Source organism: Lagopus leucura, unplaced genomic scaffold, assembly GCF_019238085.1.
Source record: "Lagopus leucura isolate 7727_CA_CO unplaced genomic scaffold, USGS_WTPT01 Super-Scaffold_100159, whole genome shotgun sequence".
In the NCBI taxonomy this organism is placed as follows: domain Eukaryota; kingdom Metazoa; phylum Chordata; class Aves; order Galliformes; family Phasianidae; genus Lagopus; species Lagopus leucura.
Window position 1 is genome coordinate 25,139,033 of NW_024962335.1, and position 17,093 is coordinate 25,156,125.

The following is a 17,093-nucleotide window of genomic DNA, read 5'->3' on the forward strand; positions in this document are numbered from 1 at the left end:
GAACAAAAAGCTGTTTTAACAATTTACAGCTGCTTATTACGTCATTTCCCATGCATACATGCCTCAGTATTTATTCTCTTCATTTTTCATAATGGATTAACCCAGATGTAATAGGCAGCATCTTTCAAAGTCAAGACCACAGCTACAGAGTCCTTTACACTTATTTCACATATGCTGGGACAAGATTTATAAAAAGTAGGAAATGGTCTGAAACTAAAAATAATTCCATTATTTTTGTATACAGCCCCAAGTGCTCCAGTTGGGGAAGCATCCCTATCTGTTGAGGTGTAACTGCTGAATGGCTCTGTCTTAACAACAAGCAAATATTCACCACACAAACCATTTTAATTCATGTAATTCTAATATCTCCTTATGAAGGGTGCCCAACGTTCACCCTCCATTGCTGTAAGGCTTTCTTGCAGTGTTGCATGATAGAGATCCTTCCTTACAGGGATTTTTTTTTCTTCAGAATGACAGATCTTTATCAGACAATTAAACTGCAGTATTTTATGTTCTCTGCTGTGATCTATTTTCAGATTTTGATCTCTGAGAAACAACAGTCTCAGTGTGTGCAATCTCAAATTTCGTAAGCATGACTGGAAAAAATACATATGTTCAGAATGGGAACTGAACCAAGGATCACCAGAACCACAGGCTTCTAAAAAGTTCATCTTATCATGAGAGAAGCCAAGTAAATTTTGCTACCAACTAGCTGGAGAGAAGTCACCAAGACAGCACATCAAGAGGCCATACCCAAACTCCTAACACTCAAATGTGCATAATTTTTAAGATTAAAGAAGCACAGAAATAGAAATTCACAGACCAGGTCTCAGAGACTTGAAAAGAAATCTTCTGCTTTAGAAAGCTCTTTCATAGAAACCTAAACAAAACAATGAGCAAGGTCAAGATTCTCAATAGATAGGGTCTCTCTTCTCTTCTGGGACCCCTGGAGTTTCTTCCTCTTCACTATGCAAGCAGAAGCCAAGGTGAGAAAAGTAGGCAGTCTTCCTCCACCCACTTCCCCTCCCCCCCAAAAAACCCTCACAGAGCAAATAGCCAGTTGCACACTCAGCTGTGCCACTGAATCACTGTGTCAGTCAGAAAGCACTTCTTGAATGTGGACAACCATTACTGATAAGCATGCATGAAGATACTTGTGTTGGTGGAGATGGAAGAAACATCCCAGGATCAGTTTCCCTTTTATCACAAAGGACAATATTAAACAAGCTCCACAAAAGCTTACTTGCAGATGGGTACCTCTCTTTTCCACAATATCTGTTGCCATCTGGGCTTAAACTGGGCTCTTAGTCACCTTCTGATGACTCTCATCTACACAAGTTGTTTCCCTTGAGAAATATTAAGGGAGATCATCTCTACCATGTTTTGTTTAAAAGATGAGTGCTCATTACACACAGGCATTAAGGTTGTCTGGCAAATCTACCTTTGATATATCAGCATTGCATTTTATTCAGTTTTCCTTTTATCTCATGACTTTAAAAATTCTCTTTTATTTATTTTTTTTTTAAGCAAAACTTTAAATACAAGTGAGATCAAACTAACAGCTTTAAGACAGTCCTGACTGCCTTCCTTCCTACTTGTTACTTACTGCATTTTGCTTCCCCCTCAGTGCTCCCCACCCCAGCCTATACCTGCAGCATGGTTAAATGGATAACAGTACTGTGATTACCTTCATCAACTCTTTTACAGTTTCAGTGCATAAACCGTGTCACTTCAGAGCATTGTGTGCATTCAGTGTGATTTCTCCTGTAGTATAGCATTCCTTGTGTCTGGTAGCATTCTGACTAAAATTTTCAACTCTGTCAACTCTTAATCAAAGTGTTCCTCTAGTTTTTGGGTTTTGTATATTTCTTTATTACGTGAGAACCCTAATACTTTCCTCATTATCATTTTATTAATATGACTTAAAAAGGATTGATCAGCATCACAAGTCAGTTTCGGGAGTGCTTAACACTGTTTAGATTTTTAAGATTAATTTCATTAATTCATTAATTTCAATTTTGTTAATTGTTTCTTCCTCAACTTGCAGCTGTATCTACACTTTCCTGAACATCTTCCTAACACCTTCCACCCTCTCCAACTGGGTAACAACTAGTGATTTTGACCTAAATAAGTTGTAGCCTCTGGATCTCCCACTAGCAACATTACTGTATATCATCCTCTAGGAATGACAAATACCACAGTGCGTCTGCTAAGGCGATGGCTACATGCCTCAGCACAAGTGTCTCGCACCAGATTTTTACAGATTTGTCACTAGCTTATAATATCAGTATATTCCTGGTAGACCTCAAGGCAATCTCTAGATAAGTTTAGCAAGGTGGTGTCCATTTTCCTGAAGAGGAAACTAAGGTGAAGCAGCAACTTGCTGAAGATCGGAGAGCAGATAAATATTAACCAGGAATAACACAAGACTCCTACCTTACAAGTATGAATTAATTAATACTGCCTACAAAGTTATTTTCAAATGATACTGTCACAGTAATTCGCTAAACAAATATATACATGAATTTATTAATTTTTAACCATTATTAATCATAAATACACATGAATACCTGTCCTTTTTCCTATACAGATTAAAAGCATCTCTACATCAACCATGCAAAGCAGTGAACTCTCATTGTCCGTGGCATGCATTATGACAGTGCAGCATCCTACAAGGCTAAATCCTAAGATAATTGCTATTTTGTAAACTTATAAATAACAGTCCTAAGGTGATTAGTAACTACATTGGTGGTTCCATTAAAGTGCACTACATTATATTTCATTAGAAAGCTTATAGATAACAATCAAAATTTAGTCCAACAAGGGTGAAACTTTTCAAGTTGTCTCCATAGGAGACAAAATGGAAGAATGATCCAGGACACTACCATAGCGCTCGACGACTTTGTCGTGTTTCAGAAAGACTTTTTCCTCAGAAAGACTTCCTCTGAATTCACTGGTATACGCCTGGTTCAGATTGCTGTATCTGGGCAGGAGAATAGTGAAGGAAAATGCTAGGGTAGACATCCTTTCTGGGACTGATTTCACACAAGATAAAAGTGCCTTAGGAATCCTGAGTTTCTAAGCAGTCAAAGAATATGGTAGCAGTACACATTTTCATGAAAACTTTCACAACAGAAGGACAAGAAGTGCTAAACTTGATGCAAGCATTAACAAAAGCAGTACTTTATCAATAAATATACAGCAATTAATATCTGGAATAGTACACAAAAACACTGTTTTGCAAACATGCTTTTCTCAGAGAAACTTCAGTAGACTTCTTCTAATTCAGAGTTATAAATGCTAATATCCTCCTACAGTTAAATCAGTGCTTATACCTGTATAGTTTCATCCTTTTTTCCTCCCTTCTGCAAAGTGACAAGTATGAGAATTTGGCACAAAATGAAATGGTAACATTTAATCCCAAAAATATATTTCATGTTGGTCTCGGTCATCTTACTGAAAAATAAAATACCTCAATATCGTAATGAAATGTCAATTTGAAATAAAATTAAATATATACACACAATATTTGCTCTAAAAGTAATGCCTCCTATCTTATGTTGGCTCACAATGTCAAAGGCAGACATTGGTGGTATGGCCATAGAGGTTGAACCTTCCCATCAACATTTTGTTAGATTTTGAGCCTTATGCTAAGGCTCATAGGGACAATAGCAGTGTTTACTATACTTTGGTACATAAACAAGTGCACTGCAAGTCATTTTTAGGGTTTTAATACCTTGGTGCTATAGTTTTAATCCCATATTTATGTCCTTTAGGAAAGGATTCTCTTTTTAGTTCAAGTCAGTTTTTGTATTAAAAGACTCTTAAGGTACTCAAGATTAATTATATGCCTTTGGCTATTTACTTTTACCACACATTTTCTGTGAAATCTCCCACTTCAGGAAAAGCCCACAGAATTCTGAATCCTGGACAACATCATGCGATCACTACTAATTCGGTATTGCATGCTACTTACAGGTTCTGCAAGAATTTCTGCCCTACCTACAAATGAAACATCAAGTTTATTTCCTCACACATACCTGTGTGCAATGGTCCAGAAACCAAGGGTGTTCACCATCATCAAGGAAGCCAAGAAGAAGAAGAATCTCTCCAATTTACCTTCATGTAGCAAGTGTGGAAACCAGTTGCCTGTCAAAGCAGACATTTGAAGCAGAATTAGTTTGCCTTGCAGGGTGAGACGTGATTTTTATGAAAGACACAAAGAGAAGCTTCTGTAATACACAGTCACAGCAGGTGACTTGAACCCTCCTGTAGCTATTTGCACAGTCTTAATTCACTCAATATGTATTTTTTCCAAGTCTACAGTGCACTTTGCTTCTGATACACAGACATGAAGTGAAGAAATTTCTTTTTTTTTTTAATAAATCTGAATCATATTGGAAAGTTAACTATACAGCTATTACAGTCATGACCGGGCCATTATCCCATTAAATGAATGTCAGTGCAAAAGTTTTAGAAAGGGTTATAATTAAGGTGGTTCATAGAAATCTTAATTTACATCTCTCATGGTTTTAAAAGGCTTTTGTTTCAAAAAAATATATTTTTTTTTTAGTGTCTTGAGTGTTGCTTCATTACCAAGATGCTAGCTGACATTTAACTTTCTCTACAGTTGCCTTTAACTAGGAGTCTGTAACACATTATTGCATTGTACACATAATTTGTTCTGCAAGAGTCACAGAGCTTTGGCTCACTGAGGCTTTTAGCAATAGTGTCTGGGACATTCTGGAAGAAAGACTCCCTTCAAGAACAAACAGTACCACCTATAGATGCACACCCAGAGCATCTGTCTGTATTACGTGCTTTCAATGTTGCTCATTACAACCAGCAAATAAGCTCAGGTGGTAAATTATTACTATGGAAATTGAGATGCTTAACAGGAAAGCAAGCCCCAGTCAGACTGAATCTGAAGACAATCACCTCCTGAAGCATTATAATCAACTACAATGAGAGGTAAAACCAAGGTGAAAAAAGAAATGACTGTAGATATGGAATATCAGAGAGCTGTACAGTGCTATAATGACCTCCTATGTTATTTGAGAGCACACGTTGTTTACTGCCTTTGAGGAAGGAGAGTCAGCCCTCATTAGCAAGTAGTGAAGTTCAAGAGGAGCACTCAGCCACAGCTGAGAACCCGATGCCCACACTGCACACAGCTCAGGAAGGCTGTGTCAGACTGATTCCCATTAGCAGCTGGAACACAGCCAGCACAGACATTTTGGGGATTTAGTTTCATCCAAAGGAATGTTTTTTTTTTTTTTTTGTTTTTTTTTTTTTTTTTTTTTTTTTTTTTGTGGTCCAAGATTGCTGTGATGCAAACTGATGCACAAATGGAGATGATCAGAAACTACAAGTCAGAAGTACACACCTGACCTGAACTAAACCACAGCATTTATGCACATAAATACACCTTTCTTTGCTCCCTCAAATTCTGGTACCAATTCCTTCCCATTTATATGGGTCACTATTCACCACTTGAACTAGCTTAAAAGGGAGAGGAAGAAAATAGCTTTCTATGGCGTAACTATCCTGTGCAGAGCTGATAGCCACAATTTATCTTTTGACCACTGAAGACATCTTCAGCCATCCAATGCAATTCTTAGCATGTTAACTTTTTACTAATTAGATTTGGAGAGAGGAAAAAAAAAAAATACACACGCACTTACTTACATCTTTCCTTCACATTTTGGCATGGTAAACACATTTCTTTTCAAAGCAGTTACCTCTCTCTCTCCTGGGACTGTCAGGGAACACCTGCCATCAGTGCAGCAGCTCTCCCCCAGCTCTCAGCTGACTCTGTGCCATGTCACCTTCCTGCCTGTCACAGCGCAGCACCACCTCACCTCCATGCCTGGTGCCTTTTGTAGCATTATTTCAGAGTGAGCTTTAAAACGTATCACTTAACACTGTCAGTTGACTGAGCTCCTAGGTGCTATAGCTTCATTTTAGTAGCTTATAAACTTTTACTGTCATAATTCACAATCAGGTAGTTTTTCATTTTGCATCCCCGTGTGGCTGACAGAGCTCACGGAGAGAGCAGGTCTATCTGATGAGAGGGGAAGCACACATGGGGCTTAGTGCTATGGCTTGTCAAAGCAGAGTTCACACTGTCTGCCAGGTTACTTACACTGGCTGGTATAACTATATGAGCAGCAGGAGTCTCCTAATGGAATAGCGTTTACAATGTAAACTGAACAGAAAATATGGACTTTAAAATAGTACTAAGCTATATATAAGGAATTCAGCAGCTTTTGAGAAAAAGTGAAATAGATTTTGGACACTATCTTAATGGTAGGAAAGGTACCATACTGAAAGGTTGAAAGTGAGACTGGTTGGCTCTATCAGGGTGGAACATGCACATGGGCATTAGGAGACCTGGGTTCTGCCTTCGTTTTACCTCCTCTAGAACCTCAAAGATCAGGTTGGTCTGGCAATATGTATTTTCACCAGTGCGTATAGCCAGCATTAATTAATGATTTCCTAGTTTCTGTCACAAATACTTGCTTCTTTTTTTCCTTTTAAAAGTAGGTTGACTTCCCAATGGAGTAAGTGTTATACCTGAGCGACATTATCTTCTGCTCACACGCAGTGCACAGAGAATCCCCTGCTGACAAGAAGACTTGGGAGAACAGCCATTGGTGCTGTAACTTCCACCATACGTTTTGGACAGTGAAACTACCTTTAGACACTCCTTGCCCACCAGAAGCTTTCACAAGCCATATCTAGCACGAATCTAGAACGGGCTGGCTTTGGTTCATGTTTTCAGAATTTTATTCTTAGCTATGAATGCTAGGAACTTACTGGGTCTGTTTATTTGTTTTTTGATGGAATAAAATGCCCTTGGCACTACTGTGTTTGAAGAATTCAGAACTTTTTCATCCTTCAATCACAATGCAATATGCTAACAATTCACTTTTCCCCAAAAGACACTGCCTTTGGGTTCTGTCAATCCTTTACTTTTCTATAGAGATTGCCAACAGAAGTGCCAATTACAAGGTTGGTTTGTCACATAGATAATTGCTCACTGGGAATTAACTTTCTACAACAAGCTCCTGATTTCCATTTTTATTCCAACAATAGAAATACTCAGTAGCATGAATCACCACAGAATCAGAAGTTTCCTTCAGCCAACTATTTTAAAGAGCCTTTTGTTATTTGCTAGAGGTGAACTGGTTATGCATTTCATAGCAAATAGATAAAAGAATTAGAAGACTAAGCCCAGGAAAATCCTGAGTTCCTCAACATTGCTACCAGATGTTGTCAAATTAAAAATACTTGGTAAACATGCACTAACATTCACCAGCCTTATCCATTTTGCATCAAAAACGTTCAAATAGAGCAGAGGAATCTGATACAACACCAAGAAAAAAAAATGGATCCTTCCAACACAGGAGAAAAAGTAGGTGAATCAGCGACTTGCGCCAGTTGTGGTGGACAACCCCATTAGCAGCAGACAGTAAAATAAGCTATGAAGAAGTACGTGGAAAGGACTGCAGAAAACATTTGCCAGATGTGCTGGCACACACAAGGTACTTGTCACAGTGGTGGTACCCTTGGAGTTCTCAAGGGATTCACAGTGAAGCCCAAAGTCACAGAGGAAGGCATTGTTTACTGAATAATACCATTGTTTTCAGTACAGGGAAAGTAGAGAAGATAAAGTAAAGAAATCATATGAAATCATAAGAGTTTAGTTCATTCTGTACAACTCCTGTATTTTTTTTTTTAACTCTATCCTTCAACATAGAATGTGACTATAGAAAAAAAAATATCAGATTTTAGAAAAGAATTGCACCTCCTATAATTTCATCAAGTTAGCAGGCATATATTTGGTGTTTAATCATATCTGAATTCAAGTCTTGGCCTCCCTCTAATCCTTGTTAGCTAAGTAGGAACCAATGGATAATACCATCTGGACTACAAGAAATATCTTTTAGCTTTATCATCATTGGTGTTTAGAATCACAAAAAGCTCCAATCAGGAAAGAAAAAACTAGCTATCTCAATACAACTGTGTCAGGGCAGTTTCCTTTCTCTGACCTTTCCTCCCTCCCCCCTTAAATATTTACATTAATATTTTTAGAGAACAGTACTCTAAAATGATTGACATAGGAGGACAGGTTGTGTCTTGCATCTTCTTCCATTAAAATGTTAGGAGAGGTAAGAGATCCAAAAGGAAGCAGTTTCCCAGCTTGTACTGAAAATATCACTGTCACCCATCATCTGTTTGCACTCGTCAGATTTTTTTTTTTTTGAACATTATATTTCATCAAATTCACACCATCCCCATAAATGTGATTAACAAGTGATTAATGCAGCTTCTGTGACTGATATTTGATCAACTTTGCCAATAAAAATCTAAATAATAATAAAAATCTAAATAATTTTCTAAACTAGTGACATGAAGTAGTATATAAAAAGGTTTAAATAATATTCTCACTCTCTGTGCTTCAAAATATACACTGGAGGATCTTCTTCACTGCATCCTGAATTGCCTCATGGCAATCATGGCCACATTGCTTAAATATGGGGAAACCAGAAATAGTTTTGGCATAAGTTCAGTGAAACGAATCATTGCATAAAGCAAAAGCATCCATAGCCCAAGAATTACATGCAGAGACTTGTGAAATCCTACAAAAAGTGTTGCATAAACACTGTCATCATCTTTCAGCAAGAAAAGAATGAATCCCCATCTTGGTTAAATTGGTTTAGCTTTTCAGAGAAAAAAAAGATCAGAGTCATTTGTTTTTCTCCACAATTTCTTAAATTGTCCATGTACCAAATGTTTCAGAAGCTCTTTAAACAGAGCTGAAAAAAAATACCAAAAGCAAGAGTATGTCATTTGAACTTACTTCATTTAGGAGTGGTCACCGTTTTGTTCTTTGAAGCTCTGTCATCTTTAGAAGTTTCAAGAATTAACTGTTAATCTTTATAATTTAAAGAATTATTGCTTTGCTGATCTAAAGCTTTTCATTGGAAGCGCAAAGGAACACCTTGAGAAGCATATTATAAAAATTCAGAAAAGTACAGAATATGAATATTTCATATATAAGAAATGCTTTCATATAAAACAAGACCAACTCCAAGTAATTGTTACATGCTATGTCCAGCCCCAGAAACTAAATCACAAGCTTACTTTGATTCAAGACAGTGAGACAGAAGTCTGGTGGGGTGAGTGAAAGAATACTTCACTAGAGATGCTCAAGAAGTGTTTGGATGTGGTACTAAGGGATAAGGTTTAGTGGGGAAGCTATTGGTGGTAGGCAGACATTCAGACTAGATGATTTTGGAGGTCTTCCAACCTTGGTGATTCTATGATTGTACAATGAAAAAAATCTGTTATGCCAGTGGAAATGCAAGCAGCTCTGCTCACTGCCACAGATGTCTTTGTACACGATGGTTCTTTGCCTGATTCATCCACTGCTTTTACCCATCTCCAGGTGACGCTTGTCTGCCTGGTAATTAAACTCTAAGAGAAGCATGAGCTTAAAAACCACCCCTATTTCAGATATGTAAACAAAAGAATCCCTGTCCTTCAGCTCAAGGTCTCAAATGCATCCCTTTTCAAATTTACTTATGAAAAAGTCATATGTATTGAACAAAGATCTATCAGCAGAGGAAAAAAAAAAACCTTAAGCCCTTTGCCTTTCTTTAAAGACAGCTTCACAGAGAAAACTCCAGTATGGGGGCTTGAACTAAATACTGCTTAGAAGAATTAAACCAAATTACACGTAACTCACCTTGAAACATACCAAGTTTTCTGGGAATGGCATTATTTGCCTGAAAAAGGGTAAAACACATGGCAAAACCATACTGGCACAGAATCTAGTTCTTCTAGTAATTGATGAAAGGGAGAGGGGTAAAGACTGCAAGAAAGAAGTGTGTCTGGGGAAGTAAATCCCTTGGATAGCTTTGAAATGCTCAATCCAACTTCCTTTATGTCATAGGGAAACAGAAGAGATGTATTCTGCATTCTCTGAAGCAGTGATCTTGGTGCCATGGCCTGAAGCCTCCTTATAATAATTGTGGCTAACATGAACATATTTGTTCATTAACAACAACAACAAGATAAATCCAAGATGATTTATTTTCTAGTATTGCAGAGGAGAATAGAGATTGGAGGTAGGGGCTTCCTGCATAGTGCCATTCTCTAATTATTCCACCTATCAAAACTAAGACTACTCCTTAAATTTAGCTTTACAGCTGTATTCATCTATTTTCTTTCTTAATTCCATCTTAACTGTGAAAGCACATCAATAAAATTTTGGCATTCCTTTCAACTGCACTGTCTATTGCTCCAGATCAATAATCAATGGCATTAGAAAACTGCTCAGAAACACCAGTCGTGGGCATATTCTTACCTTGAGTGCCAGTGTGGACTGTCTGAACAAAGAAAGCTCCCATAAAGCAGCCAGCTCCATTGAAGAGAGTTAAAAAATGCATGGAAATTCCTCGAATTCTTTCTGGTACAAGCCAGAATGATAGCAATGAACCTTTAAAATAGAAGCAGATACAGCGACAGCTTTGTTTTATTTTTAAAATAGCAATGGTAGAAGACAGATGAGAAAAATCTCCAGTCTGTGTAATACGAACTTTGTATATTTTAGCCATAGAGGCTACTGCAGAAGGGCAATTACATCTGTTGGCACAGAAGTTAAGAAAAACCCAAGGAAAACTCCATTGCAAGTACGATGTGTGAAGAAAGCAGATGTGATATTTAACTGCAGGACCTCATATGCCAGAGCCAGTGCAGCAAGGCCACTAACGAATACTTCTGAACTTCAGTGCACTGCCTTTAATAGGACACTTGATTTGAGTTAATTTAAGGCTTGGCAGTACTCCATTTCCTTGGACAGAAACCCCAGGGTTACTAACCACTTTAAAACATATTGTCCTTCACTTGTTTGCCAGAAGAGTAAACTAGAAAAAGAAAACTTTAGATGTGAGAGGATGCAACATATAATTTCAACATGGAAGACTGTAATTCCCCAATTGTAATTTGGCTAAAGTAAGTTATAGTAACAGCAAGCTCTTATAACAATTTTTCTTTGAACAAGTTTCTCTGGTCAAAACTTTTGCTCCTCAATGTTACACCTTGAGCCCTCATCCAGAACAGTTTTCCAAACCCCAATATCTTCCAGTCTGCTTTATTACCTGAGTTTGAATGACCCCCAACCTGAGAAGCTTGTCAACGGAGAAGCCTATTTGGATGCTGAGCTGTCTGGAGCATTACTGAAATCAAATGAAACTTCACAGCGACTGTCTCCCATCTCTTTTTTTTTTTTTTTTTTTTTTTTTTTCTCTCATTTGGATGTCCAAATTAGAGACTTAGAAACATTTTTAAAAAGAAAAAGTACTATGGGCAGTGGTTTTTTTTCCCCCTTCATTTGCAAGGGAAGACAAAGACCTGAGTGGGAAAGCAGGTGAGCCCAGGACATCATCTGTAGATGGAACAATATAGTCTGAAACACTGGACTGTCAGTGTCCTAACTACTTTGAGTCTGAGAGCCTAGAAAGCATTTGATTATGGGCTTATTTTGTCCCCCTCATCACCAGGCTGCAAAGTATGTATCTTGGCAAAATTCTGCTTGGTAATAGTATCCTACTTAGTAAATTATTCCTACTGTTTCAATTGCATACTCCATTCCTCACTTCTCCCACAGTGAACAATTAACCAGCTGCTGCATTTCACTCTGGAGACCACAGCATTTCGTTGGTGGGTGAAGCGATCCCCAATATATTCTTTAACTAATAGAGCAGTTTGTTACAAGGCTTTCCATCTTTAAGTGCTTGGAGAAATGGTGATGGGCAAAGGAAAGTATAGCAGTGCTATAGCAAACATTGTAAACCTGGTAACTTTGGACAAGCAGCTACAGAGCACCCAATTGCTCAGATGCTGTCAGTGCAACACAGCTGCTGTGCTCAGTAGGATGTCTCCCCATCACCCTCCCCATCACCATCCACATCTCATGCACTGCAGGGGCAAATGCTTGCTAATGATGCTCCACAGGATGGATTTCTTCCTCCACTTCTTTTTTTAGCACTAAGCTTTAGAAGAATAATTTCCTCCTTCAAAGCAAGCTAGGGAGCAAATTCAAGCTCCCTGCATGTGTGTGTGATCTTAAATTCTAACAGTGAAGGAGAGCAGTTATTTTATCATTATATATATATATATATATATAGAGAGAGAGAGAGAGAGAGAGAGAGATTTTAAGCAAGACTTCAGCATTAGACAAAATTTATATACTCTTCTTATGTATTCTTAAAGATCTTCATGCCACCCAAGGCAGGTGATTATGTAAGCTTCCTATCAACAAAATACTGAAATGTATCTTATAAACAATTGTAAGTACCAGTGATCAAATGCAGATAAGGAGTTTAACATGCTAGACCTAGCTTCTCTAGCTAGTCACTCCAGAAATGAGATTCTTCCTCTTTCCCCTGATTACAAGTGTGAACATTTCTGTCTTCAACTAGGATCATGTACTTTCAGACCAAGTGAATTATTATGATAATTGAATTTGACCTTCTGCATAATACAGGCAGTAAAACATCTTGAAAGGTGAAACAACTATTTCAGTGTCTAGACTGTCATTACCATTGATGTGGATCCAGTGAAGGGTTCCTGTACAGTAATTCAGTTCAGACTGAAATAGAAACCAGTAGGCCAAAAAGATGCCAAAAGCTGCCCAAAATGCTCCAGTGTGCCTTGGTCATCTGCATGGGGCTGCCTCAGGGGATGCAGATCTTATGGGAGAACTATACTCTATCCCAGCAGCAGTTAAAGGCCAGGTAGTTACTATAAAAGGAGCATGCTTGCCCTGCATGCACATCTTTACCTCTGTAAAAAGAGGTGCTATGACACCTACCTGTGGGCAAAGGAACGCAAGCCTGCATCTCAACTGAAAATAGTAGTAATCTACCTATTTTAGGCACCTACCTTTATTTTTTTTTTTTCCCCATGCAAATCTCAAGCTCTGACTTAGCCCAAGGGTTCTTGAATCACACCTATGACTGTAGCTTTTAGTGAGATGCTTAGTCTTTATTTGAATGAAAGACAATAGTTTTCTTCCTAATGCATTCTAAAAATAATTCTTCAAAACAAAACAACTTGGTCCTGTGGGGCATCTTTTTGTTTGTTTTGTTTTTAAAAGCTGATGTCATCTTCCAGTCACTGGACTTGTGCTGTGTTCTACTATGTTAGTTAAGAGCTTTATTCCACCAGAAATATTCTTTTCATGCAGCAGCATAAGACTGTAAGCAAGCCACCTTTTAACTATTTTTTTTTTTTGTTAAGCTTAAGAGGAAGGTCACAGTTTTCTGTTACATTTAACCTGTAACCTAGAAACCACACACCTGCCTAGAAACCTATCTCAATTAAGTACTTGAGAGCAAATCGTATGAAGAGGCATTACGAAGGTGTTAAGTATTTAAAACTAGGGAAAATTACCTTTTTAGTGACAAACCATGACCCACTATTCTGAGTAGTCTTACAGTGCAAGAATGAAGCCAAAATTTTTTCCTTCTCTTAAATAAAAATTTCTGGGGTTGCACTGAGAACAGACACTCAACCTGTCAAACTAAATGCTTGTGGAGGTCATCTAGTTAATAACATTACCTATATATTTTTTTAAATGGATGTTGATTAGTTTATTTTTGTTAATAACTTCTAAAATATGTTTTGCAAGGTAAAACACCTTGTGATTCTCAGAAGAAAATAACCCTCAAGAGTGTCAGTGTAAATAAAGTAAAAAGAGAAGTTTTAGATTCACAATCACAAGTGCATCTACATAATTTATGGATGACAGATGTGACTTAAGCTCTGCCTGTGCTCTGCAAGAGTGTTTATGTCTGGCTCCATTACACCAACTAAGGCATGATGCCCTGTGGAGGCATCTTCACATGACTTCTGAATGGAGTACAAACAGTAGTCCTACCTTTGCCTACAATGTTTTCCCAGTTATTAGGTCAGTTAAACTGTGGTATCTCCTTGCATATACTATGTCTGTGGAAAAACCACATGACTTTATTACATGGTTCATTAAAAGGGTAAGCTAAATTGCTTCTCCTTGCTGTGGTCTGAATATGCTCAAAAATTGCAAGCATGGCTCAGTTATCACGCGTATTTGTTCAGTCTCAAGAAAATCATCAGGAACAGAGTAGTTCAGAACTGAAGGAGCCTCAAAAACCTATCTGGACTGGCTCCTCCATGAAGCAGCTTCCATTTCAAGGAAAAAACAGTCCCAAGCCCAGAATCCTACTGTCATAATCTTCCACAAGATGACAAGTAACACAACCCTGGGGCCTGACAAGACTGCAGCACCTCCCCCTTACATATAATACAATACCACTACATTACAGCCAGCAAGACAAGTTTTGTTACACAAAGCAGGTAAAGAATAAATCCGCTCATTAAGCCTGTGAAACAGAGCCAGGGATAAAATATTACATGATCATTTCTTTTTAGGTAGTGGCATTCCTAGCAAATCAGGATGCTCTTGCATTAGCTTTTTAGGTTTTACTTACAAGAGGGAGTTACCAAGGCTTCAGCCACTCCAAGCAGGATGTACTGTGGAGCTAAGTGGAAGCAAGGCATGGATGAGACCAGGAGAACCTCCTCAGAAAGGGTCTGTTCCACCTGAGGAAAATGCTTGCGGTGTATTTCAGAGAAGCCAGCAACCATCACAGAAAGTGCAGCAGATAATTGACCTGCAACTGGGTTAAGAGCAGAGTGTTCACCAAGGTTGCAGTTATAGGAACACCACATATTTACAGTGAAGCAGAGTCCAAGCACATACAAAGGAAAAGTTTTTAAAATTTTAAAAACAAGAAGAGATCCTTCTCCATGAATTTGATTCTAAATCTATGGTAAAGAGACACGAGCTCAGCACGCACAGAATGCAAGGATGCAGGGTAAAGGAGAGATTTAAAAAAGTATTTTAAATTATTGTTATTTTTTAATATTAGAGGAGATGAGGAAAAAAAAAAAAAAAAAAAAAGGCAGGTTGTCCAGTTACCAGAAAAGATTGAGTACTAAGAGCAGGGGAAATCCTACAATTCAAGTAGCAATAAATTTCTGAAGTATACAGACAATATCTGTTTTACCTTATTTTTTTCCTATACAAAAAGTAGTGCAGGCAAACTACTGTATTTCTAAAGTAACCACACCATTCCCTCAGCTTAAGACTGCTACCTGAGGCAACACAAACTTCAGCACATACTGTTAACCAACACATCACTGGAATATACAGCAGCTACCTTATCAGAAAGCGTGCAGAACTGGAAACTGGTAGGTTTCTTTTTTTCCCCTGTCATTTCTAGACAAAGGAACACAAAGCTCTCATGTCAGAAGTTATGTACTTCTCACTTGGTACTAATATATCTCTCCACATTATCACCTCTTCACTACTCTTAGCATTATTAATGGAAAAACCTGTGCCCTCACATACTCGAGTTTGAAATTATCCTTCCTTTTATTCAGAATTTAAAGAATTATCTACTCCCTAAACTATCTGTGCCATCAAACGAGCACCAGCGTTAGTTCAAGGGGGGGTGATGAAAGGCTTGGCTGTGGGAAGAGGAAAGCTGTAGCAGCCCAGACTTCAGTGGTCTGAGAGTGTTCTTCTTCACTGTATTTTATGAGAAAACTTGAATTAAGGGACACATATTCCATTCTCTGTTGAATTTCCTGTACTAGCTGGTTAAATCAAGCAGAAAAAACTCAATACACCTAAATCCATGACACCATGTTTTTCATGACGAGGTCCACCATCTAAATTCACTTTAAGATTTTCAAGTTCGCTACATCATACTAGATTTACAAATAAACCAACAATTATAAAGTAACAAATTACAGTTTTCACACAGGTCTTACTAGATAAATCAGATAGTTCAACACCGTCCCATGGTTTGTCTTTGAAACTTTTAACATACTGAAAGTTCCCAGGAAACTATTTAAATTTCTTCCTCTTAAAAAGTTCACCTTAAAATATAGGTATAAGCTAGCTTAACACTAACATCCTATTTGTACTTTCAATTTTTCTCCTGAAAATAATTGTGAATTTAATTAACTGTTGGCAAAGATATTGGCACTTAGAGGTCTTCCATATTTGCAGGTGCAGTCATATGCTTGGATATCTCAAGCCATTGCCTGTACTCAGAGGCATTTTTTATGCCTCAGGTAATTTATCACCCCTAACAGAAGGCTATTTTAATAAATGAACCTATTAAGAAGAAAACACTGCATATATTCTACTGCTGTTCAGTGTAACAGGATATAACATTAATACTTAGTTTTCCTTAAAACCATGGAAACTTCATCTGAATGTGCTTTCTGTGCTTTAATGCAGATGTTATTTTAAAAACTAGGGTAATTGCAACCTGCTGTGTTATATGCATCTGGTTTGTATAAAACTTAATAACACTCTTAATTAGGCTAATTTACTCAGATTAATACCTCTATGTGTGTCAGTACTCACTGTGCTGCATGCCATGGGGCACTGAATTAATAGTAACACACTGAGAAAATAGTCGTTTATAAATATTTTTGTCTGAGGTTTGTAATGCAGGCTGCATGATAAAACATGTGGGAAGTTTAATGAGAGCATCTTTGGAAGGGAGTAGCTTTAAGTGAACACAGGATGGAAGCTGCTTTTCTTGTGGAATTGCATGTAGTTGATATCAGAAGACTGTTGCAGATATCCCTCCAGATCCCAGAACAGAGGAAGTCTGAGGTTAGGGATACCATGGCTAAGGGGACCAGGAAACTGAAGAAGAGTAATGTCAAAGGAAAGCAGTCCAACTTCATCAGGCATCACCTGTAGTAAAATGTACTAAAATTATCTCTGCTTTTAGGCCATGAATTTCCATAAAATGAGCCCCAAATCCACGTCTGAGCTTAAATGCTTATTGTTGAAAGCACTGGAACTAATAAACGCAGAGACTTCTACACACTACTTCTACAAGGAAAAAGAGCTCTGAAAATCCTTCCTTTCTTTCCTTTATGTAACTGAAGCGCATAAGAAGGAATGTGTAAGTTACGTTTTAGATTAGTATTCATTAAAATGCTAAAGACTTGGA

The 17,093-nt window shown here is 37.8% G+C and overlaps 1 protein-coding gene across 3 annotated transcripts in view; it reads right to left on the reverse strand.

Moving 5' to 3' along the window:
* Positions 1-2,500: 2,500 nt before the first annotated feature.
* Positions 2,501-17,093, reverse strand: part of SLC15A5 (solute carrier family 15 member 5) — a 29,306-nt gene continuing 14,713 nt past the window's right edge. For all 3 annotated transcript variants that reach the window (XM_042890199.1, XM_042890200.1, XM_042890201.1), the window contains exons 7-10: positions 14,541-14,729; positions 10,376-10,507; positions 4,041-4,149; positions 2,501-2,983 (exon numbers count right to left, since the gene is read on the reverse strand). In XM_042890199.1, coding sequence (XP_042746133.1) covers positions 2,836-2,983; positions 4,041-4,149; positions 10,376-10,507; positions 14,541-14,729 — 578 coding nt within the window. In that variant the 3' untranslated portion in view covers positions 2,501-2,835. The remainder of the gene's footprint in view (positions 2,984-4,040; positions 4,150-10,375; positions 10,508-14,540; positions 14,730-17,093) is intronic.